The 24,843-nt window shown below is 47.0% G+C and overlaps 1 protein-coding gene across 1 annotated transcript; it reads left to right on the plus strand.

Annotated features, from left to right (window-relative positions):
• Nucleotides 1–1,112: 1,112 nt before the first annotated feature.
• On the plus strand, nucleotides 1,113–21,241 carry LOC310843507 (uncharacterized protein). Its single transcript, XM_083737017.1, has 3 exons — nucleotides 1,113–1,139; nucleotides 2,188–2,680; nucleotides 18,855–21,241. The coding sequence occupies exon 3, from the start codon at nucleotides 19,013–19,015 to the stop codon at nucleotides 20,336–20,338; it is 1,326 nt and encodes a 441-aa protein (XP_083593143.1). The 5' UTR covers nucleotides 1,113–1,139; nucleotides 2,188–2,680; nucleotides 18,855–19,012; the 3' UTR covers nucleotides 20,339–21,241.
• The last annotated feature ends 3,602 nt before the right edge of the window (nucleotides 21,242–24,843 follow it).

Here is a 24,843-nt window from a genome sequence, read left to right on the forward strand (position 1 = left end):
CTCAGCGCTGCGCGAGGAATGGCTGAGCAGGTGGCGAGATGCTTTCAGCCTTGGACACTTGGCGGGTTCTGAAATGGCCATGCAGGCCAGATTCACGACCCTGGCGGGCTGGATGAGGACCCCTGGCCTACACTGACTGGCTGCAGCTCCCGAGAGTTTCAGGCAGGGATTTCATCCGGCCCTTGCAGGAGATGTCAGGGGTTGACCCTGGGACATTCTGCATGCCAAGCAGATGCTCTATGGCTCCCCATATTTCACTAGCCTGTCAACATTCTGCTGTTAGCAAGCGTGGAGATTCCACCTGCCTCTTTTGAAAGGAGAACACTCACCTGATTAATAATAATAATAATAATAATAATAATAATAATTTATACCCCACCCATCTGGATGGGTTTCCCAGCCATTCTGTGCAGGTTCCAACAAAATATTAAAATACAATTGTCTATCAAATATTAAAAGCTTCCCTAAACATAATAACAATAACCATCCATTTTCAGTCCTTTGAATTAGCAATTAAGCATTTCTGGAAAGGAAAATGACATACTTTTGTTTATTACTATGAAAAGGATGCATAAGAAATTATTACTCATTTACTCATTTAATTTATTACTCATTATTACTCATTTTGGCAGGGGAAAAGTCTCCCTTGGGAGGTGGGGGACTCTCCTTCCTTGGAGGTTTCTCAGCAGAGACTGGACGGCCATCTGCCATGGATGCTTTAGCTGAGATTCCTGCATTGTTGGGGGTGGGACTAGATGACCCTGGGTTCCCCTCCTCTCTCTCCACTCCTGAATTCCAGGAGGAGCTTCCTTGCCTCCTGCAAAGCCCTTTTCCCTGCAGGCTCTTCCTCTGGTTTCTGGCCAAGGGAGGGAGATGCTCAGAGTCCAGCCAAGAGCCTCACCCCCAAAAGGATATCTGGGCATTGGCGGAGCCGGGGGGGGGGCAGCTGCCCCCTAAATGCATAAAAAATAATAAGAATCTGAGAGAGGGCTGAGCGAGGGAGGACTCGGCTTGGCAAGGGTTAAAGGGAAGTGAGCTGCCTTCCTAGAGAGGACAGGAAGCAAGGGGGGCAGGTCCTCCCGAGCCAGTCCCCCTCCCTCCCCAGTGCTTTCCTGCTTCGCTGTCTCTCCTTGGATCTGGTGAGTCTCCTCTCTCTCCCCCCAGAGGGTGCAGTGGGGAGAGGGGGGGGGTCCCAGGGCTGCAGCAGGGGAGGGTGCCTGGGGGGCCTGATCTGCTCCTGCAGGGGGGGGACCCCAAGTCAGGGAGGAGAGGGTCCTGCCGGGGGGGGGGGGGCAGGTCTGCCACGCTCTCCTTCCTGCAGATCAGAGGATCCCAAACTCATTTGGCCCTCCGCCCCCCCCCTTTTAGAAAAAATCTCCCTTCTTTAAACAAAGGAGTCCCTAGGACTTTAACTCTGTGTGAATTCGCTCAACTTCATTGCACAACAGAGGAAACAGGTGCAAATGGTTTTCCAAAGCTGGACCGGGAGGTGGACACTAGCCCCCCCCCCAAAAAAAAACCACGGGGAGGGAGGAAGGGAAAGTAGGAAAGAGAGGCCAGGAATAAAGAGAGGGATCCCAGCCCATAGTCTGGCTGCTGCATTGGGGACCAGTTTGTGTTAAGTTATCTAACAGAACAACAACAAAAATAAAAAAATCAAGGGAGATATCTTTGGCCCCACCCACTTGGCCCTCTCGGGGTTGGCCAGATACATTCCTGGCCCTCAGAAGAGAGAAAAAGAGATCTCACCCCACGAATCTGTCTGGACAGCGGCAGAGATTGCAGAAAAGGAGACAGAAGCAGGGAGTGGAGGTGGGGTGGGGTGGGGGTGGGGGGAGCAACTCCTGAGGACCCCCAGGTCAGGACCCCCACCAGAGAAAAGCATCCATTTATCACAAGATACAAATGACTCCCTTGTCATTCGGTTCTGACTTCATGCATTGACTGGGAGGCAGCAGAAACCAGGTTGATTAATCTGACAGAAATCCCTTCAGTTGCCTCCACATTCTGCATTGCTTGAAGGCTAGAGACTTATTTCTTCTCCTCTTCCTCCTCCTTTTCAAAAAGATATCTCATTGTCTGGGATCCGGTGCAGTCCAACCCTGGTTTCCAGCAAGACCCAGGGAACCATTCCCCCCCCCCCCCGTCCTACAAATTCTGTAACAGAACAATGTATTTGCTTTGTAGGATTTGCTAGAGCTTTTCATTTAGACGGACAGAACTTGGCAGAAGACCAAAGGGTTCCTTCCGATCTCTCAGAGGCTTCCTGAGAGCACAGATGGATGAGCGAGACTCAGCTGGCCCTGGAGCAGGAAGAGGCCATGCAAGCCAAACTGGGAGCAGTGGGGGATTGTGGGAAATCCCAGTGCAGAAGATCCTGGGTGAGGAGGACACCCTCCGCTCAGAGGTGCAGAGCCAGCAGGTGAGGCAGTTCTGCTGCCAGGAGGCCAAAGGACCCCGAGAGGTTTGCAGCCGACTCTACCACCTTGACCGTCAGTGGCTGAAGCCAGAAAGGCACACGAAAGCTGAGATGCTGGACCTGGTGATCTTGGAGCAGTTCCTGGCTGTCCTTCCCCCGGAGATGGAGAGCTGGGTGAGGGACTGCGGAGCGGAGACCAGTTCCCAGGCAGTGGCCCTGGCCGAAGGTTTCCTCTTGAGTCAGGCAGAGGAGAGAAAGCAGGTGAGAGAGACTTTCCTCTGGATGCTCCCAAGGGGCTCCAAACAGGACAGAGAACATCCCATAATGGTCTGCTGATGGCCCATCCTTTTTCTGGGAAAGCATCCATGGAATGAGATCTCACACCCTTCAAGTCTTTGTCATTCTCTTTCTAGTATTTCTCCCCATTCTCTGGTTTGAATCCTTGTTTCTTTCTCAGGGAAAGGATCTCTTTGCAGAAATGGACCTGGATTCCTGTGAGGCAGAGAGGCCTCCGTTGGACACCAGAGAGAGGCCACTGGGTAAGGAGGAAGGTGGTTTTCTCCATTTGGTCTAATTCTGTTGGTTTTCCAACTCATCTGAGGGTTCTTTTCATCTTGTTTTGGGGGGAGACAGTTGGGACCAAGGGTCCAGAGGAGGGGAGATGTATTTCTGCACAAACGAACATATGAAATGGGCACAAACCTCCAAATACTCTCAGTAGGTAAGTCTTTCTCAAAGGCCCATCTGTAGTTAGAGATGCCCTGTTTCACCTGTGAGAGAAGCAGGCACTCCTGGCGTCCTGCTTACCTTTTTTCTCTTGCAGGTGGCAGAAGGATGCCAGCAAGACCTCCTGATCTGCCTTTTCATGGGGGCAGAAGGGAAGCAGCGGGTGTGGAACCAGATCAGGTCAGGGGAAGCTGCCTTGTGGGGACAGAGGCCGAGGGATGGAGCAGTATCTTGGACTGGTTGGGCACAGAGGAATGGTGGGAGGAAGCAGCCGGGGAACCAGGAAGGGAAGATGGCTCAGAGCCGAAGGAGTGGAAGTGGAGGAAGGATGAGCGGTCAGAGGGAGAAGAGGGAGAAGCCTGGGAAGAGGAGGTGTCAGAAGCTGAAGGGGTAACAGGGCTTAGTGAGCTGGGAGACTCTGTGGCAGAATGCAGTGCAGAATCAGAGGCAGAAGAGGAAGGAGGCGAGTGGGAGAGGAAGGTCGAGAGGCAGAGGTGAGTCAGGAGAAGGAGGAGCCACCGGGGGCTCCCTCTCCTTCTGCCAGAAGCCACCCTCCCTGCTTGTCTCTCAGAGCCAGGAGACCCCCCTGCAATGCAGGAATCTCTGCTAGATCATCCAAGACCAAAAGAGGCTTATTTTATTTCTAGATTGATAACTGAATGCAAAAATTTGTTTCTAAGCAGTGGACAAATGAGAACAAATAGTGGCCTGAAAACACGAATACCCATAATTAAAATGCAGAATAAAATAAGCACCCATAAATAAAATGTGCAGCAAAGCAACCGTATTAAAACAACACCGCAATTTACAGGAAGGAAACAACAGAGCATTGTGGAGCAGATCATATTTCTGCTGTCTTAGAGGAGGACTTTTCCCTTCTTCTTTTAGGGTCCAGTGTGCTTTGAAGATGTCGCTGTTCGTTTCACGGACGAGGAGTGGGCGTTGCTGAATCCTGACCAGAGAGCTCTGCATAAGGACGTCATGGAGGAGAATCGTGGGATTGTGGCCTCTCTTGGTAAGGCTCCCTGTGCGATCGTCATATCTGCCTGGAAATACAAAAAATACCTCTATGTGACCAATCTCATATATTTTCACAGAGTTCAACAGAGCCCCCTATAACACCTGGGAACCTAACACCCCCACAATAAACAGTAAATTACAGTTTTTCCTTTGAACAATCTTCTTCAAATTATTCCTTTTTCTACCACGATTTGGCTGGTCTGAACTTCCCAGGCCAAATTCAATGTCAGCTTCAGAAAGATAAGTAGCTTCAGGTTTTCTGTTTTTGCTCCTGTCAGTCTTGGATTGACCAAAGAGACGACTGACATTGGAGATGGAGGGGATGCCATGACTGGGCCAAACAAAATCCATGCCAGAGAAGAAGAGCTAGACTTATTGAATTTCAGGTAGAAGTAGCAGTGGTGGTGATGATGATGATGATAGTAATACAGTGGTACCTCGGTTTACAAACTTAATAATAATAATAACAACAACAACAACAACAACAACAACAAGAAACTTAAAATTTTCCGGAAGAGGACTGTTCTTAAATCGAGGTACCACTGTAGTAATAATATTTTTTTATTTCTACCCTGCCCATCTGGCTGGGTTCCTCCAGCCATTCTGGGCGCCTTCCAACATATATATGAACATGAAACATAAATAATTATAATCTGATCCCATATAAAAAGAACATTAACTTTATTTTTTTTTTTTTACCAATCAATTTTTATTGTTTTCTTTACACAGTCATTTTACAATACATTAAATCACATATATACTTTTAGCTCTGCCGAGCTTGTGACTTCCCTCCTTCCCTTCAGCAGGTATCCCTTATTTTCTCCAGTTGCGTATTTTAATTTTTAACCTTGTATCTCTCTTATACATTGTAGGAGTTATTTCAATCCTGCCAGGGTTTTTAATTTTTTTACAATTATCCTTTAAGTACACAGTACATTTACTCCAACTTTCCTGAAATCTCTGATCTTCCTGATCCCGAATCCTGCCAGTCAGTTTGGCTAATTCCGTGTAGTTCATCATTTTCGTCTGGCACTCTGCAGTGGTGGGAACTTTCCAGTTTGGGGCCAATATATTCCTTACTGCCGCTGTGGCGTACATAAATAGCCTTTGGTCTGTTTTCTAAACCTCCTTCCCCTTCAAACCCAACAAAAAAGCCTCTGGTTTTTTGGGAAAGGTATATTTAAGTACTTTCTTAAGTTCATTATAGATCAACTCCGAAAAATTCTTGACTTTATCACAAGTCCACCACATATGATAGAAGTTCCATCCACCTTTTTACATTTCCAGCGTTTCTTATCCCTCAACCTATACATTTTTGCCAGTTTTACTGGTGTCAAAAGCCCCCTATATATCATTGTAATGGTTGTGAAGGGTTACTTGTGCGTAAATTACTTCAGTTCAGTTAGTTTGCTAGCCCAACCATGTTTAGGGTCGGAGCTCGCCCTCCGTGACCTGTTAGTCACTTGCAGGATCCGAGAGTGGGCGTTTCTTGAACCTCTTCCAACATAAAAGCTGTTTGACCCCAAGTCTCCTCCTATGTTCCCTGCGCGGAACGCTCTGCGCAAGTAAGGGGACGGCGGGGTGTCCCAGCGCTCTCTCCACTAGACTCAGGTGAAGGGTCTTGGAGCCCTGTCACCAATTCCTCCATCTCCCTCTCTTCTCTATGGGTGTTCCGCTGAAATCCTTCCCCCCTGCTAGTCCCCTCTCTGGCATCGCTCTGGAGCCCTGCCTCCGACTTTTGCTCTGATGTTCCCTGACATCCACCTCCCCCCCAGAACCCCCTCCACCCCCGGCCTGATCCTGTGAAGGGACCTTGTCCCCTTCTTCAGCCGACAATGCGGGGAACCCCTGGAAGGAGCTGCTGTCGTCGTCCGTGGACTCAAACACCACTTCCCACCTGCTCTGATTTCTCACGGGGGGGATTTCCCAATCTGATTCCTCCTCCCCTGATGATTCTCCTCCTTCCTCTTGGGAAGCCGGAAAACCCACAAAATCTTCCTCCTCCTCATCGGTGGTGGCAAATTGCTCCTCCCAGAACCTCCCAAGGGGTTTTGGCTTCCTTGGATACCTGTTGTGGAACTCTTCCACCAGATATTCATCAACTATTTCCCCCGCGGGAACCCACGTGTTTTCTGACTCGGGTTCCCCCTCCCAAGCCACTAGGTACTCCACCGGCCGCCCTCGCCAGCGCGAGTCCAGGATCTCCATTACCTCGTGGTGGTGTTCCCTTTCTTCCAGTAGCGGGTGTGTGAGCCCTTCCCCTCCTACCTCTCGGCCCCTCCGCTCCCCTCTGTACGGTGAAAGCAGTGACCTATGGAATACTGGGTGGAGTTTCATGCTGTGCGGCAACTTGAGCCGGAATGCCACTGGGTTCACTTGGTGTGTCACCTCAAATGGTCCCAGCCGTTTTGGCCTCAGTTTCTTACACCCGCCCTTGAAGGGTAAGCCTTGGGTGGATAACCACACCCGGTCCCCCACCCTAATGGTCTCCCCTTCCCGGCGACGTTTGTCTGCTTGTCTCTTGTATACTTCCTTTGCTCTGTCCAGGTTCATCTTAAGCTGCTGGTGCAGAGCTTCCATTTCTTTAACAAACTGCTCTGCGGCGGGCACGCTCCACCCTTCCTCCCCTCTCCCGGGAAAAGCCCTAGGGTGCAACCCATAATTAGCCATGAACGGGCTCATCCCCGTGGACACATGCTCAGCGTTGTTATACGCAAACTCTGCTAGTGCTAGCTTCTCTACCCAATCGTTCTGTCTCTCGTTGACGTAGCAGCGTAGATATTGCTGTAAAACACTGTTCGCCCTCTCTGCTTGCCCGTTGGTCTCCGGGTGTCTCGCCGTCGAGAACCCCACTTCCACCTGCAATAAGTTCATGAGTTTCCTCCAGAACCTCGAGGTAAATTGTTTCCCTCGGTCGGAGATAACCCTCGAAGGAGCCCCATGCAACCTGAAGATGTGATCCACAAACAACCGGGCAGTTTCCTCGGCCGTTACTGCATGTGAGCACACTATAAAATGGCACATTTTGGTTAGGAGATCTACAACTACCATGACTGCTGTCTTCCCTCTAGATTTGGGTAAATCGGTCATGAAATCGATCAACACTGCCCCCCATAGTCTTCCCGGTGTGGGTAAGGGTTCCAGTAACCCCGCCGGGGCCGCCCTCTCTCCCTTGGCCCATTGGCAGCGGTCACACCCCCGTACATACTCTCGTACATCTTCCCTCACCCTTGGCCACCAGAACTGCCTCGTAACCAGTAACATGGTTTTGTGTTGCCCAAAGTGCCCCGCTGTTGGGTTGTCATGAAGCTGTCTGAGCACCCTTTCTCGCAGGGCTTCCCTGGGCACATACATTGCTCCCTTGTAATACAGTAGTCCTTCCCTTTCCTCAAAGCCTCCCTGATCTCCCCCAGTTCCCCTGAGTTCCCTGATTCTGGTTTGGGCGAATTCGTCCTGGCGAGTCAGCTCAGTTAGTTCTCGTTTCCCCACCAACGCTCCCCCGCAAACCCATCGTTCCTCAGGGAACACGTGTCGAACTTCCGGTGGTCCTTCCCCTTCCGTATACTCGGGCTTCCGGGAAAGCGCGTCTGCCCTCACGTTCTCTTCCCCCGGCACGTACTTGATCTCAAAGTTGAACTTGGAGAACTCCTGTGCCCATCGAATTTGTCTCTCGTTGAGCACTCGAGCTGTTCTCCAATATTCCAGGTTCTTGTGATCCGTGCAAACCTGAATCTTGTGCTGTGCCCCTATTAGGAGATGTCTCCACTGCCGAAATGCTGCATAAATAGCTAGCAGTTCGCGGTCATACACCGTGTAGTTGTGCTCCGATTTGTTCAGTTTCCGAGAGAAGAAGGCGCACGGCCTCCAGGTGTGTTGGCTCCGTCCTGGCTGCAGCAACACCGCTCCAATAGCTCTGTCTGATGCATCTGTCTCCAGCCTCATCGGCTTCTGCAGATCCACGTGCAGGAGCTGTTCCTCCGAGGCAAACGCCTTCTTTAGCCTTTTGAAGGATCGTTGGGCACTTTCCGTCCAGACGAACTTTTTCTTGCTACTGAGACAATCCGTGATGGGTGCGGTCAAGTGGTCGAAGTTCTTGATGAACTTCCGGTAGAAGTTGCTGAACCCGAGGAACCTCTGCACATCCTTCCGGGTTTTGGGAGCCTTCCATTCCAGCACTGCCTGCACCTTGCTAGGGTCCATGGCCAGTCCTTTGTCCGACAACTTGTATCCCAGAAATTCCACCTCTCTGGCATGAAATTGGCACTTTTCCAGCTTGACCCACAATTGGTGCTGCTGTAGCCTCTTCAGCACTTCCCTGACGTCCCGGACATGCTGCTTTTCATTGTCCGAATAGATCAGTACGTCGTCCAGAAATGCTACACAATTTTTGTACAGCAGGGGTCCCAGCACATGGTGCATGAAGCTTTGAAAACAGGCTGAGCCCGATTGTAATCCAAATGGCATGACTAAGTACTCACAGGCCCCTAGGGGTGTGAACATGGTGGTTTTCCATTTGTCCCCCTTCCTTATTCTAATCAGATTGTATGCTCCCCGGAGGTCCAGCTTGGTGAAGATCTTCCCCTTCCTCACCCTAGTCAGGATATCATCAATTCTGGGCATTGGGAAGGTCACGGGTTCTGATACAAGGTTTAAAATTCTATAGTCCACGACCAGCCTAAGCTGATCCGTGTTTTTCTTGTCCACAAAAAACACAGGGCTGCCCCCCACCGCCTTAGATTCCCTTATGAACCCCCTCTTAAGGTTTTTGTCAATAAAGTCTCGCAACTCCTGCATCTCTCTGTCCGACATGGCATACAGCTTACCCACCGGGAGCTGCGCTCCCGGGAGCAGGTTGATTTGGCAGTCGAAGGGCCTATGTGGCGGTAGCTTGTCCGCTTCCCTCTCACTGAAGGCTTCCTGAAAATCCGCGTACTGTCGCGGCATGTCCGCTCTCTGCTTCAATGTAGTTGCTGCCACTCTGGCTAACCTCACCCTGGGTTTCTCCCCCCCTAGACAGTGTTCCAAACAGTGTGCTGACCCGAAGGTGACTGACAGTTGGTGCCAGGCCACCACTGGATCATGTAGCACTAGCCAGCTCATGCCCAGTATTATCGGGGGTCCCGCCAGTGTGGCCACATGGAAAGCAATGGTCTCTGTGTGCCTGGAAGCACTCATTCTCATAGGTGGGGTTTGATGTGTCACTTCCCCTCCCAGCAGCTCCCTGCCATCTATCGTGGTCACTTGGAGCGGGAAATCAAGTGGCAGCAGGTGGATCTGGTGCTCCAGTGCAAACTCCTTACTAAAAAAATTGCAGGAGCTGCCTGAGTCCCAGCATTGCCTTCACCTTGACTGGGTGTCCATTTGGGAGTTCTAGCACCACCTCTATAGCTATAGAAATCTTGGGTGGGGCCGGTTGGGGCACTTCTGTTATCTGTTTGCTTGGCTGCTGCGCCCCCCTGTGGGCAGTCAAGTGCTGGCGTTTCCCTGCACCTTTTCCTCTGCCCCCTCCTCCTCGCTTCCAGCGGCCCCCACCATCCCTTGCCAAGCCTTTCTTTGTGGACAGACCCTGGCAAAGTGTCCTGGCCGTTGGCAGAGGAAACACTTCTTGGTGCTTTTCCCAGCCTTTCCCTCCCTTTTGCCTCCTTGGTTGGCGCCAGAAACCTCGCACGCCCGTGCTCCATCGATTTTCATTGGTACTACATCGTCAGGAGGCAGCTTAGGCATCTCAGGAATGCGGTAGTCAGAGTGGCGCTCTCCCCTCCCTTCCCGCCTTTCCAAAGCGCGCGCTTCCTAGTGAGCGCCTATCGCCAGCGCAGCTTTTGTCAGCTGATCCATAGTCTCCGGGCGGGGCGCGTGGGAGAGCTCATCTTTAACGGTTGGGGACAACCCCTCCTTAAACAGCATCCGTATGGGAGGGCTATCCAGATCCCATTCGAGCCGGTGTATTAGCATCGCAAAGCGGGACCAGTATTCTCTAACGGAAAGTTCCCCCTGCTTGCATCTCAGTAACTCCCTTTGGTTGACGCTCTCCCCCAATCGGCTAGAATACCTTGTGTCCATTGCCTGTAGAAACTTCCGAACGTCCTTCATGGCGGGGTTCTGCGCGGCCATCAGGGGTCTAACCCATTCCCTCACGTTGCCCTCAAGGTGCCCCACGATATACGCCACCTGCGCTGCCTCGTCAGCAAAGTCACTCTGCTGCAGCCGCAAGGCGTACTCTATTTCTGTTCGGAATCCATTATATTTCTGGGGCTCCCCCCCAAATTTGTGTACTAGTCCTGGCACCTTTGCCACTGGGGTGGGTCTAACCTGCGTGTCCTGGGTGCGCCTCTCGTCCAGCCGCGCCATCAGCAGTGCTACATGCCGTTCCAGCTCCTGGTTCCTCTTTAATAGGTCCTGCGCCCCCGCAGCCGGCTCCGCTGCCCCGGCGCCTCCAGTCTGGCTCATGTTTCCACTGCTTGCGCACAAGTAACAGCAGGGACTCTCGGATTGCTGTAATGGTTGTGAAGGGTTACTTGTGCGTAAATTACTTCAGTTCAGTTAGTTTGCTAGCCCAACCATGTTTAGGGTCGGAGCTCGCCCTCCGTGACCTGTTAGTCACTTGCAGAATCCGAGAGTGGGCGTTTCTTGAACCTCTTCCAACATAAAAGCTGTTTGACCCTGAGTCTCCTCCTATGTTCCCTGCGCGGAACGCGTCTGCGCAAGTAAGGGGATGGCAGGGGCGTCCCAGCGCTCTCTCCACTAGACTCAGGTGAAGGGTCTTGGAGCCCTGTCACCAATTCCTCCATCTCCCCCTCTTCTCTATGGGTGTTACGCTGAAATCCTTCCCTCCTGCTAGTCCCCTCTCCGACATCGCTCTGGAGCCCTGCCTCTGACTCTTGCTCTGATGGCAGTTCCCTGACACTTTCAAAAACATTTCTCCTATTCCCATTGTTTTTAGGTTTTCTTTCATGAACCGCCATGAAACATTATCAAATGCTTTCTCTGCATCAATGAACACCAAGGCCGCTTGTTTATCATTTCTAGACTCCCAAGTACTCAATTATAGCCACTATGTTCCTAACATTGTCTTTCAGTTGTTGCCCTGGTAGGAAACCAGCTAGATCTTTATGTATTACTTCCTTTAAAAGTTTTTTTTTTAATCTGTTGGCCAGCACATCCACAAATAATTTATAGTCATTGTTCAATAAGGAAATAGGTCTATAATTATTTTTTTTTTAACACTCAAACCATCTGTATCTTAAAGTGATGTACACCTCTTTCCAGGTATTTGGAATTTTCCCTTCCTTCAAAATGTTATTCATAACCTCACACAGCACAGGTAATAATGGTCCACATAGTGTCTTATAATATTTTGCCGGAATGCTGTCAGGGCCTGGAGCTTTCCCTATCTTCATTCTCTTTATCGCCTTCTCAATTTCTTGTTCTGTAATTATGTGGTTTCCCCTTCGTGGATCACTGCCTTGCCATGGCGAAGGGGCTTGAAGAACTCAGAGAAGCTATGAACTATGCCGAGCAGGGCACCCAAGATGAACAGGTCATAGTGGAGAGTTTTGACCAAACGTGATCCACCTGGAGGAGGAACCGGCAAGCCACTCCAGTATCCCTGCCAAGAAAACTCCATGGACAAAGACAACAGGCATATAAAAGTTATGACGCTGGAAGATGAGCCCCTCAGGTCGGAAGGCGTCCAACATGCTACTGGGGAAGAGCGGAGGGCAAGTACAAGTAGATCCAGAGCTGATGAAGCGACTGGGCCAAAGCCGAAAGGACGCTCAGTTGCGGATATGCCTGGAAGCGAAAGGAAAGTCCAATGCTGTAAAGAAAAATATTGCATAGGAACCTGGAATGTAAGAACCATGAACCTGGGTAAGTTGGAGGTGGTCAAAAATGAGATGGCAAGAATAAATATTGACATCCTGGGCATCAGTGAACTAAAATGGACGGGAATGGGTGAATTCAGTTCGGATGACCATCATATCTACTACTGTGGGCAAGAAACCTGTAAAAGAAATGGAGTGGCCCTCATAGTCAACAAAAGAGTGGCGAAGGCTATACTGGGATGCAATCTCAAAAATGATAGAATGATCTCGATACGAATGCAAGGCAGACCTTTTAACATCACAGTAATCCAAGTTTATGCACCAACTACTGGTGCTGAAGAAACTGAAATTGACCAATTCTATGAAGACTTACAACACCTTATAGAAGTGACACCAAAGAAGGATGTTCTTCTCATTATAGGGGATTGGAATGCTAAAGTAGGGAGTCAAGAGATAAAAGGAACAACTGGCAAGTTTGGCCTTGGAGATCAAAACGAAGCAGGGCAAAGGCTAATAGAGTTCTGTCAAGAGAACAAGCTGGTCATCACAAACACGCTTTTTCAACAACACAAGAGACGACTCTACACATGGACATCACCAGATGGGCAGCATCGAAATCAGATTGATTATATTCTCTGCAGCCAAAGATGGAGAAGCTCTATACAGTCAGCAAAAACAAGACCTGGAGCTGACTGTGGCTCAGATCATCGGCTTCTTATAGCAAAATTCAAGCTTAAACTGAAGAAAGTAGGAAAAACCACTGGGCCGGTAAGATACAATCTAAATCAAATCCCTTACGAATACACAGTGGAAGTGAGGAACAGGTTTAAGGATTTAGATTTGGTGGACAGAGGCCTGAAGAACTATGGATGGAGGCTTGTAACATTATACAGGAGGCAGCAACTAAAACCATCCCAATGAAAAGAAAATGCAAGAAAGCAAAGTGGCTGTCCAATGAGGCCTTACAAATAGCGGGGGAGAGAAGGCAAGCAAAATGCGAGGGAGATGGTGAAAGATACAGGAAATTGAACGCAGATTTCCAAAGAATAGCAAGGAAAGACAAGAAGACCTTCTTAAACGAGCAGTGCAAAGAAATAGAGGAAAGCAATAGAATGGGAAGAACCAGAGATCTGTTCAAGAAAATTGGAGATATGAAAGGAACATTTCGTACAAAGATTTCCATAATAAAGGACAAAAGTGGAAAGGACCTAACAGAAGCAGAAGACATCAAGAAGAGGTGGCAAGAATACACAGAGGAATTATACCAGAAAGAAATGGATGTCTCGTATACCCCAGGTAGTTGCTGACCTTGAGCCAGACAACCTGGAGAGTGAAGTCAAATGGGCCTTAGAAAGCACTGCAAATAACCAGGCCAGTGGAAGTGATGGTATTCTAGCTGAACTATTTAAAATTTTAAAAGATTATGCTGTTAAGGTGCTACACTCAATATGCCAGCAAGTTTTGAAAACTCAGCAGTGGCCAGAAGATTGGAGAAGATCAGTCTACATCCCAATCCCAAAGAAGGGCAGTGCCAAAGAATGCTCCAACTACCGCACAATTGCACTCATTTCACACGCTAGCAAGGTTATGCTTAAAATTCTACAAGGAAGGCTCAAGCAGTATGTGGACCGAGAACTCCCAGAAGTGCAAGCTGGATTTAGAAGAGGCAGAGGAACCAGAGACCAAATTGCAAACATGCGCTGGATTATGGAGAAAGCTAGAGAGTTCCAGAAACTTCTGCTTCATTGACTATGCAAAAGCCTTTGACTGTGTCGGCCACGGCAAACTATGGCAAGTTCTTAAAGAAATGGGAGTGCCAGATCACCTTATCTGTCTCCTGAGAAATCTCTATGTGGGACAAGAAGCTACAGTTAGAACTGGATATGGAACAACTGATTGGTTCAAAATTGGGAAAGGAGTACGACAAGGCTGTATTTTGTCTCCCTGCTTATTTAACTTATATGCAGAATTCATCATGCGAAAGGCTGGGCTGGATGAATCCCAAGCCGGAATTAAGATTGCCGGAAGAAATATCAACAACCTCAGATATGCAGATGACACAACCTTGATGGCAGAAAGTGAGGAGGAATTAAAGAACCTTTTAATGAGGGTGAAAGAGGAGAGCGCAAAATATGGTCTGAAGCTCAACTTCAAAAAAACGAAGATCATGGCCACTGGTCCCATCACCTCCTGGCAAATAGAAGGGGAAGAAATGGAGGCAGTGAGAGATTTTACTTTCTTGGGCTCAATGATCACTGCAGATGGTGACAGCAGCCACGAAATTAAAAGACGCCTGCTTCTTGGGAGAAGGGCAATGACAGGCCTAGACAGCATCTTGAGAAGTAGAGACATCACTTGATGCTTTTGAATTATGGTGGTGGAGGAGACTCTTGAGAGTCCCATGGACTGCAAGAAGATCAAACCTCTCCATACTGAAGGAAATCAACCCTGAGTGCTCACTGGAAGGACAGATTGTGAAGCTGAGGCTCCAGTACTTTGGCCACCTCATGAGAAGAGAAGACTCCCTGGAGAAGACCCTGATGTTGGGAAAGATGGAGGGCACAAGAAGAAGGGGGCGACAGAGGATGAGATGGTTTTTAGTGTTTTTGAGGTTACCAGCATGAGTTTGACCAAACTGCGGGAGGCAGTGGAGGACAGAGGTGCCTGGCGTTCTCTGGTCCATGGGGTCACGAAGAGTTGGACACGACTAAACGACTAAACAACAACAATTATGTGGTTTAATTGTTCCTTTTCTCCTGGGGGGATCTGCTGTAATTGATGACTTTTCTGTTTTCTATTTTCTTACAATCTTCTTTCTCTGTCTTATACAAATCTTTATAAAATTTCAGAAAGGTCTTTCTAATTTCTTTGGGGTCTTCAATGATGTTTTCTGCCTCTTATCTTACAAATTGTCTTTTGTTTTTGTCTTGCCTTTAATTGCCATGCCAATAATTTTCCAGTTTTGTTGGCGGATTCAAAATTCCTTTGTCTCATTGTTTTTGTTTTCCACTCTACATCCTGACTCACCGACATAGAGAACTGAGTCTGCAACAATTTAATATTTTGTCTTATTAGCTCATCTTTTGGTTTTATTTCAGCAGTCTCTCATTCTACATGAGATGGGACAGGATTTCTTCTTTTTTCTTCTCCCTTCCTCTTTTCTGAAAACTGTTCTTTTGGATCAGGAATCCTCTCATTACAGCTTTGCGTGCATCCCATACTGTTTCAATGGGTGTTCCTTTGTTTAAATTCCACTTATTCTGTAATTGTCTCTTTTGCCTAAATTACTATCTTTTGGTCATTGAATAAACTTTCATTCATCCTCCATCTGAATGATGAAGGGTCTTTTCCTTTTAACTCCAAATGTAACGAATTATGTTCTGATAATGTCCTTGGGAGAATCTCAATTTTGGAAATTCTTGGCACCAATTCTCTAGAAGTCCAAATGTAATTTTTTCTACCAAAGCTTTGATTTGGACCTGGAAAGAATGTGAACTGTTTTGTTGTGGGATTTCTAAGTCTCCAAATATCTGTTAGCCCCATAGTGTTTGCCATATCAAAATATGTTTTTGGTAGTTTACCTTCATTTGTGTCTCGCCTTTTCATTGATCTATCCAAATCTGGAATAACCACACCGTTGAAATCCCCCATTACTATCACTCTCTGATCCAAAAATTCTGATAATGTTTCATTGAGCTTTGAATAAAAGTCGGCTTTTTTGTCATTAGGTGCGTAGATTCCCACAATGATTACCTTTCCCCCCTGGAACGTAATTTGCACTATCAGCACTTTCCCCTCCTCATCTTTATAAATTAATTTTGGGTCATATTTCTCCTTTATATACAATACAGCCCCTCTTTTCTTGTTTGTGTCTGAGGCAATAAAGTCTCTCCCTAATTTTTTATTACTTAAAACTCTCTTATGTTTCCTTGCGACATGTGTTTCCTGTAAACAGGTTATATCTAAATTCAGTTTAATCAAGACATGTTCAATTTTTTTCCTTTTATTTTTATTTTCAAGTCGATTCACATTCCATGAAAGTATTTTCAGAGCCTTTTTCTGGTTTGTTCAAGTCTACTATCAAGGTCCTTGTTATTATTATCCTCTTCTTCCTCTTCTCCCTCTTCTTCCTTCTCCTCTTCTTCCTCTTCCTCTTCTTCCCCTCTCCTTTTCTCCTCTTCAGACTGGTCCCGTCCTGGTCTTACCTTCTCTACTTTTCCCAACTCTTTATCATATCTTCTGGAGAATTTTTCCAGATCCTGAAGGCTACTTAGTTTGAACCTCTTGTCTTTGTAATAGAAGGAAATTCCTTCTGGAAATTCCCATCTATACTGGATTCCATTTTTCTTTAACCGGCCAACTGGTTGGTGGCAGCGGATTAGTGGTGTACGGGTCAATAGTCCGTGGGATGACTGGGGACTCCATACGAATGCCACAGTTGGCTCCATAGATTTCTGATTGGGTTAATGTTTGGGCTATTCCCAAGCCATTCCAGCAGTGCAATAGGATTATCTTTAAAGCACCTTTTGCACACAGCAACGACATGGAACTGAATCCTGTTGAAATAGGAAAGAAAGAAAGAAAGAAAGAAAGAAAGAAAGAAAGAAAGAAAGAAAGATAGTGTCAGAGCTGCCTCTAGGTCCCAGCTCACAAAGGACCAACACTAGGCTGCTGTAATGTACAAAAGTCTTTATTGAAGTTCAGTTTCCATTTCAAAGCCACAGCGTGCAGCCCTACGTCTTATCCCTAGATCGGCGAAGTCTCGTCTGAGTCTCCTCCCTTCTGACACCAGTTTAAGACCCTAGCCTTGCTCCACCTTTTGCGCTGCTCTCTCCTCCTCTGGGTCCTCCTGCTTGCTGGGGCATTACCCTTTCTGGACTCTTCCGACGCTGAGTCGCTTAGCTCCTCCCCATGCCTCCTGCGGGCTTTAGGACCCGGTTCCCAATCCTCATTCTCTGCTGTCCCGCGCTCCTGTACATTTGAACTTGCCTCTCGCGCCAACCCAGTGACCTTTCTCCTAACCATCCCACTACTTCTGTCACTGCTTCCCTCTTCCGGAATACTGGCCGGATCTGACCTCCCCTCCGTTATCCAACTCTCCAATGGAGGCGTGGTCAGCCCTGCCTCGTCTTCTCTCCCTGGTGGGAAATGCACTGGCCCCGATACTTGGGACTCTTCCCCCCCACTCCGCTCTGGTGGGGAAGCTGGTCCTGATTTCCAACTACTGCTCTGGGAGTCCCTGCTGCCCCCTTGCTCCTGGGCCGTTCCCCTTGGGAACCCCCTAACCCTGGCCACTGGCGCCCCCTTCTGTGAATCTTCCGATTCGCTGGAGAGGCTCATGGAATCACTCGGACCACTGTCATCTCCTACGCTCCCCTCGGATTCCTCCCCCTCGCTCTCCATCTCCTCTCTTCTCTGTGCCTCTGCTCCTGAGCCCCTGACAGATAGATTTGTATAAATATATATAGAAATGCTTCAGTATCTGGGAAAAGATCACTTGTGGAACGCTTCAGTTTGGGCTCAACATTCCCATTAATGATTCAAATTCTGCCCACACTTTTGCTGTCATACAGCCCCAGGTCATCACACTACAGTGGAAGCTTTACTTACAACCATAATCCGTTCCGGAGGTCTGGTCATAACCAGAAACGTACATAAGTAGAGGCACCCTTTTCCATAGAAAGTAATGGAAAAGTGAATTGATCCATTCTAGATGATGAATAACACCCCCAAAACAGCAATTTAACATGGAGTTTACTCTCTAACAAGACCATAGATCCATAAAATGAAGGCAATAATCAATGTACTGTACAATAAAATAAATAAGACAGTATTGTTGATGGAAAAAATTAACGTTTTTTTCCCCCTTACGCGCACTGTGGATGGGTGGCTTATCTGGCCACAAGCTGGTGGTAGGGCAAGGGTCAGTAAAGAGCTGATTCACTTTGGCCAGGGTCATGCCTTTTTCTTGGCAGGCCAGGTTCTTCTCTAGATTTCCTCAGGTTGGTTCCTGGGCAGGGTTTGGGGCTGGAGTGCGCCCTGCTATGCCTCTTGCAGGCAGCACCTCTTCCACAGATTCAAGGGTGGGATGGGGGCCCTCTCCCCAGCAGCAGAGGCCTCAGCACTGCTCTGCAGCTGGCAGGGAGAGGGCCAGTAAACTGAAGGCCTCTCCCCGGTGGCAAAGGTTCCATCGCTGCCCTGCAGCTGGCCGGGCGAGCTCCGGGCTGCTGGCAAGACCTCTGTCTCTAGAGGAAAGTTCATAAGTCGAAGTGCCTACTGAAGGTCATAACTGGAATGGTACAAAAGTAGAGCCGTACGTAAGTCAAGGATCTACTGTTTCCGGGTGTTTCACGGTCGGTGTAATGCAAGTAGGATGTAAATGTTCTCTGATTCTCCTCCTTGCATGTTTCATGCCATCACTACCAAGCAAGGAGATTTGGGTCTCATCGCTCCAAATAACACTGTCCCATTGTTCCACTGTCCAGTTAACACACTGAAATTGTCAACCTAAGCAAGTGGTGCCTCCTTTTTCTGGTTATTTGGCTATAACGTTTGATAAAATACAGGTAATTGAAGAAACTTTGTTGGATTGCTTTCTTGATTAAATTATCTTTCCATTTATATATAATTTTATGATATTACTCCAAAAGAAGTGGTGTTTTGAGCCATCAAACCTCTGAAATACACTTTTTTCTAAAAGGCTTCCACAATTTTGACCACTACTGTATATCAAATAAAGCAACATTCAACAACTCATCAGAATCTTATAATAAACAAACAACACAGGTAATGAACACACACCCAATTACCTTCAGTTCTTCTCCATTTGTTCCTGAGACTCTAATCCCTTTTTGTCCCCAATGCAGATTGTGATGAATTGGAAATCGAAAACAAAGGTGACCATGACAAAATCCCGAGGGAGGAGAAGCCACGCAAAAATTTGGAGTATGGAAAAAACTGCAGTCAGAGCTCCCATTCCACTTCCCATGAACAAAATTTCATTGGAAAGAAACTCTATCAGTGCATGGAATGTGGAAAGAGCTTCCGTCAGAGCTCCCATCTCATTTCCCAGCAAAGAATTCATACACGGGAGAAACCGTATCAGTGTGTGGAATGTGGAAAGAGCTTCAATCAGAGTTCCAATCTCACTTCCAATCAAATAATTCATACAGGGGAGAAGCCCTATCAGTGTGTGGAATGTGGAAAGAGATTCAGGAGGAGCTCCCATCTCATTTCCCATCAAAGAATTCATACAGGGGAGAAACCCTATCAGTGTGTGGAATGTGGAAAGAGCTTCACTCAGAGCTCCCATCTCATTTCCCATCAAAGAATTCATACAGGGGAGAAACCCTATAAGTGTGTGGATTGTGGAAAAAGCTTCACTGATAGTTCCAAACTCACTTCCCATCAAAGAGTTCATACAGGGGAGAAACCCTATCAGTGTGTGGAATGTGGAAAGAGCTTTAGGAAGAGCTCCCATCTCACTTCCCATCAAAGAATTCATACAGGGGAGAAACCCTATCAGTGTGTGGAATGTGGAAAGAGCTTTAGGAAGAGCTCCCATCTCACTTCCCATCAAAGAATTCATACAGGGGAGAAACCCTATCAGTGTGTGGAATGTGGAAAGAGCTACACTCATAGCTCCTCTCTCACTTCCCATCAAAGAATTCATACAGGGGAGAAACCCTATCAGTGCATGGAATGTGGAAAGAGGTTCAGGATGAGCTCTGATCTCACCAAGCATCAGAGAATTCATACAGGGGAGAAACCCTATCAGTGTGTGGAATGTGGAAAGAGCTTCAATCAGAGCTCCTCTCTCACTTTCCATCAAAGAATTCATACAGGGGAGAAACCATATAAGTGTGTGGAATGTGGAAAGAGCTTCACTGATAGCTCCTCTCTCACTTCCCATCAAAGAATTCATACAGGGGAGAAACCCTATCAGTGTGGGGAATGTGGAAAGAGCTTCACTCACAGCCACAGTCTCACTTCCCATCAAAGAATTCATACAGGGGAGAAACCCTATAAGTGCATGGAATGTGGAAAGAGCTTCAGTCAGAGCACCAATCTCACTTCCCATCAGAGAATTCATACAGGGGAGAAACCCTATCAGTGTGTGGAATGTGGAAAGAGCTTCACTGATAGCTCCTCTCTCACTTCCCATCAAAGAATTCATACAGGGGAGAAACCCTATCAGTGTGTGGAATGTGGAAAGCGCTTCAGTCGGAGCTCCAATCTCACTTCCCATCAAAGAATTCATACAGGAGAGAGAGAAAGGGACGTGGCATACATACAGAGATTAGCTGAAGAATCAAGAAGGGAAATGGAAATTAAAAGACTGAGGAAATAAAAGATTATTTGCAGAGTTGGTTACACTACGAACAATTACATGGAATGTACGAGGAAGATAATAAGAAAGGATTTAGTTATACATTTTCTAGATTTCAAAAGGGTGTTATAGAAGAAGTGAAGCAGCTGAAGAAAGTGTATAATATTTTGCTAGAACAGGAAACAAAAGATGAGGAGGAAAAAAATGGTCATGATCAAATGGGCACCAGATATAGGACATAACATACAATTTGAGGACTGGGGGAAATTGTGGAAAGTAGATTTGAAATTTACAGACTGTTCTCTTTTGAAAGAAAACTATATGAAAATGATGTATAGTTCGTATATTACACCAGTACTGATAGCAAAAATGTATAAAACTGGGTCAGATATATGTTGGCAATATAAAGAAAAAGAAGGGACTTATAATCACATGTGGTGGGAATGTAGAGAAGTTTAAAAATTGTGGGAAATGATATATAATGAATTGAAAAAAATGTTCAAATTGACATATGTAAAAAAACCCAGAAGTATTTTTGTTAGGGATTGGAGGACAAGACCTGCCAAGGAAAAGAAAGAATTTATTTATGTATGCTAAAACAGTGGCGAGAGTCTTGTTCGCAGAAGGATGGAAGAATGAGGAAATCCCAATGAAAGAACAGTGGCAAGAAAAATTGGTGACCTATGCGGAATTGCCTAAATGGACATATAAACTGTTTGAAAAGGACAACTGTGACTTCAAGGAAGAATGGGAACTTTTTACAAACTATCTAAAAAGACATCAAAATAAACTGGAGTCCTTGGCAGGTTTTGAATAAACATCCATAAATTTATTAGTTGAACACATGATAGATAAGGCAAGGAGATGTACAATTTTATAACATGCAGAAAACAATATATGCAAAGAAATGAGGGAGGGGAGCTGAGGGAAGTCCATGGTGGGTGGGAGAGGGAGGGTTGGGGGGAAGGGGGGAAATAATGTAATTGATTATGAGGGTGGATAAATTGTTATGCTGAAATTGTTTAATAAAAAATATTTTTTTAAAAAAAATCATACAGGGGAAAACCCTATCAGTGCTTTGAATGTGGGAAGTGCTTCAGTCACAGTCACAGTATCACTTTCCATCAAAGAATTCATACAGGGGAGAATCTCTGTCAGCGTGTGGAATGTGGAAAGAGCTTCAATCAGAGCAGCAAACTAACTTCCCATCAAAGAATCCATACAAAGGTCGGCAAAACCATTATATAGCTTTAGGAGCCGGGCAAAGGTCGGCGGTTCAAATCCCTGTGACGGGGTGAGCTCCCGTTGCTCGGTCTCTGCTCCTGCCAACCTAGCAGTTCAAAAGCACACCAAAGTGCAAGTAGATAAATAGGTACCGCTCCGGCGGGAAGGTAAACGGTGTTTCCGTGCACTGCTGGCCACATGACCTGGAAGCTGTACATCTCATAAAGTGAGATGAGCGTTGCAACCCCAGACTCACACTGACCACGTGCTCAGTACGCACACATAAGATCCAAACCAGCAGCTCCCCGATTACCCCTTTTTAAACACACAGCAATGCAACTGGCAAAGGCGGAGAGTGACTGTTTTAAGCCGAAGAAGAGCAGCACCCACACACAGATCAACCGATTTAAAGCTGATCGATTTAAAGCAGCACACAGACACAGCGTAATATACAGATATACAACCAGAGCAGAGCAGCACACAGACACAGTATAATTAATTTAAATCCAGAGAAGAGCAGCACGGCACGCACACACACACAGAGTGACTGCCTTGAGGTCGGAGAAGCGCAGCAACACACAGGGGCTCTCTCGCTGTAAAGCAAAAGGCTCCAGAAACGGAAACGAAGCTAGGAACAGTCAGGTAAGAAAGAAAGAAAAGAAAAAAGAAAAAAAAGGGGGGAAATTAGGAGGCAAAATAAAGCAAGACTTCCCTTTCACAGAAATCTTCCTCAAGGTCCACAGGTCCACGTGGTCGCTGAAACCGCGTCGTCTCCGAAGGAAAAAGGGGCGAGCCAAGGGCTGCCCCGACCTTAAGTGGCCTTACCAAGGTCCGCCCCTGCCGCCAGCCGATTGGCTGGCACCACAGGGGATGCTAATTGAGGGGAATCCTTGCCTCCCACGAGGCTGACGCCAGCCGAGCGGGTGTGGGCGGGGTCGTGATCCCGCAACCCCCCCTCCTCCTGACGATCGGAAGGGGCATTGCAACCCCAGAGTCGCTTACGACTGGACCTAATGGTCAGGGGTCCCTTTACCTTTATATCCACACCTTTATAAGCAGGCCTTTTATTGATTGACATCTAATGCTCTTTTAACTTGGTGTTTTGTGTTTTTGTGTTGTAACATTCCTGAGACCTGTGGGTGTAGGGAATAGACGCCAACTCTTAAAGGCCTGGTGGTCTTTGCCCCACCCCCAATAAAATAATTAAGGATGCCACCCCCCAGTTTTTGGTGTGTTTTTTTTTCAAACACAACCTTTTATTCTTCTGCAACTTGCCATACAATTTCTGTTTCAATTTGCCCTCTTAAAAAATAAATTAAAAAAAACGCACAAAGGTCATGAGAAAAACAAAATACAAGGAAATACAAACATGGACAGGTCCCATCTTTGTGGGCAAAATGGAAAAGTTGCTTTGAAGCAGGCTTTCCCAAACTTGGGTCCCCATCAGCTCCTGGACTACAGTTCCCATCATCCCTCCCCATTGGTCCTGCTAGCTAGGGATGATTGGAGTTGTAGTCCAAAAACAGCTGGAGACCCAAGTTTGCTTTAAAGGGAAAGTAGGCTGGCCTTGTGACACCCTCTGTTGGCCAAAAGCACTGCCTCAGAATCTGAACCACCCCCAGTACTGCTAATTGGAATTAATAGATCGCAAAACTGAAGTTTGATCGGCACTTCAACCTCTAGGGAGCTTCTAGGTGTTTTCTGCACCACCTAAAGTACCCACAGAATTGTGGCTTCTACTGGCAACACACATAGGAGAACAAATGAAAGACAAACCTGGATAGGGCCATACCAAATGGACATCCGTTGTGAAGAGGTCACTTTCCCCACTGCTGAACAATGCCACAAGTAGAGGAGATGGAATGCTAGAAGTGTTCTCCGGGGCAAGGGGAGCTGCTGAGAAATTGAACTACGGGTGCCAAATATTACTTTTTTAAAAAGTTGCTGCCATTATAGGCATTGCCATTCAAATGGTGTGCATGCATCCTATGATTGATAGTGCAAGGCGGGCCTTACCTGGCCCCCACCAATATTTTATACAAGTCAGCACCACTGGGTTGGGTGGTTTACAAATTAAATAAAGACATAAATCGCATTCCTTTGCACATGTTCCAGCTTGCCAAGATCCTCATTTATGCTTTTTAAAATTTATTTGCCCTTCATCTGAAAATTTTACATTACAAACATACAGGATGAAAGCATGTTTTTCTCAAAAACAAGACAAGCGAGAGAAATCTCCTTTTCTCTCTTTTTTTTTTTTTTGGATGGAGTTACAAACTTTGTTTCAATAAAGCTTTTGAAAAGTCCTCTGTGATATTTATATGAGGAAGCTGGTAAAATGTGGGCTGAATGAGGTACATCACAGAAGGGGTGTAGCCCAAAACCACCCCCTAGATACATCATACTGTAGGAGACCCAGAGCTTAGAGGGTTAATAGCTTGGGAAGTTACATCCTGTCGCTGGGGGGGGGTGTTCAAATATGAGGTTTGTACACTTTGTTATGTGAACTACTTTACTTTCTGTTTAAGTTCAGAACCAGACATTTGGACATATGTTTGCAAAATGTATGTCAGAGTGTTCAGACAGCTTAGTGAAGCTGAAGTACTGTCTGAGCCAGAAGAATCTGGCAGATGGGTTCACTAAACCTTTGAGCTTCCAAAAACAGGGGGAGTTCTGTGAAGGGTTCGGTTTGGGGTAAGTGGTAGTGCTTACATTCACCCCAGCGATACAGGACAAAAGGGGGTGTGAGGAGACCCAGAGCTTATAGGGTTAATAGCTCAGGAAGTTATGTCCTGTCGCTGGGGGTGTGTTCACATAGGGGATTTGTACGCTTTGTTATGTGAAATACTTTACTTTCTGTTTTGCTGTGAAGGGGAGAGACAGCATGTCAGCTCTTTCTCCCGTATTGCTGATTTATTTTGCCGCTGTACGATAAAGCTTCTTAGATTAGAAAGAAGCTGCGTACGGAGTCTTTTTCTGCATGCCTGAGCTTTCTCCACACAGGCCACACCGATGTTCGCAAACTCTGCTAGACACCGGGAAAAGCACTGAGTCGCAGTGGAAGTGTGCCGGACATTAAATCTCACAGGTTATGGAGTCAGCTGCGTGGTTGTGCCTGTGTGTGAAGCAAGTCCAGCTGGAGGACCTGCCTGAGGGCAGTGGAACTTGCTGGGGAAGGAGCTACTGCAGTGTGAGGCATGAGTAAGCTAGCCCCAGGGGAAGATGGTGGAAGTCCAGGACTCCTATGCTGTCACATTTGAGAGACTTGATGGGCAGAAATGGGAGGAATGGTCCCAAAGAGC

The sequence above is a fragment of the Podarcis gaigeae genome (genome assembly GCF_964106915.1).
Source record: "Podarcis gaigeae genome assembly, chromosome: 4".
Taxonomy (NCBI): domain Eukaryota; kingdom Metazoa; phylum Chordata; class Lepidosauria; order Squamata; family Lacertidae; genus Podarcis; species Podarcis gaigeae.

Excerpts from the sequence above, each read along its gene's own strand:
- LOC310843507 (XM_083737017.1), top strand. The coding sequence starts at position 19,013 with ATGGAATGTGGAAAGAGCTTCCGTCAGAGCTCCCATCTCATTTCCCAG.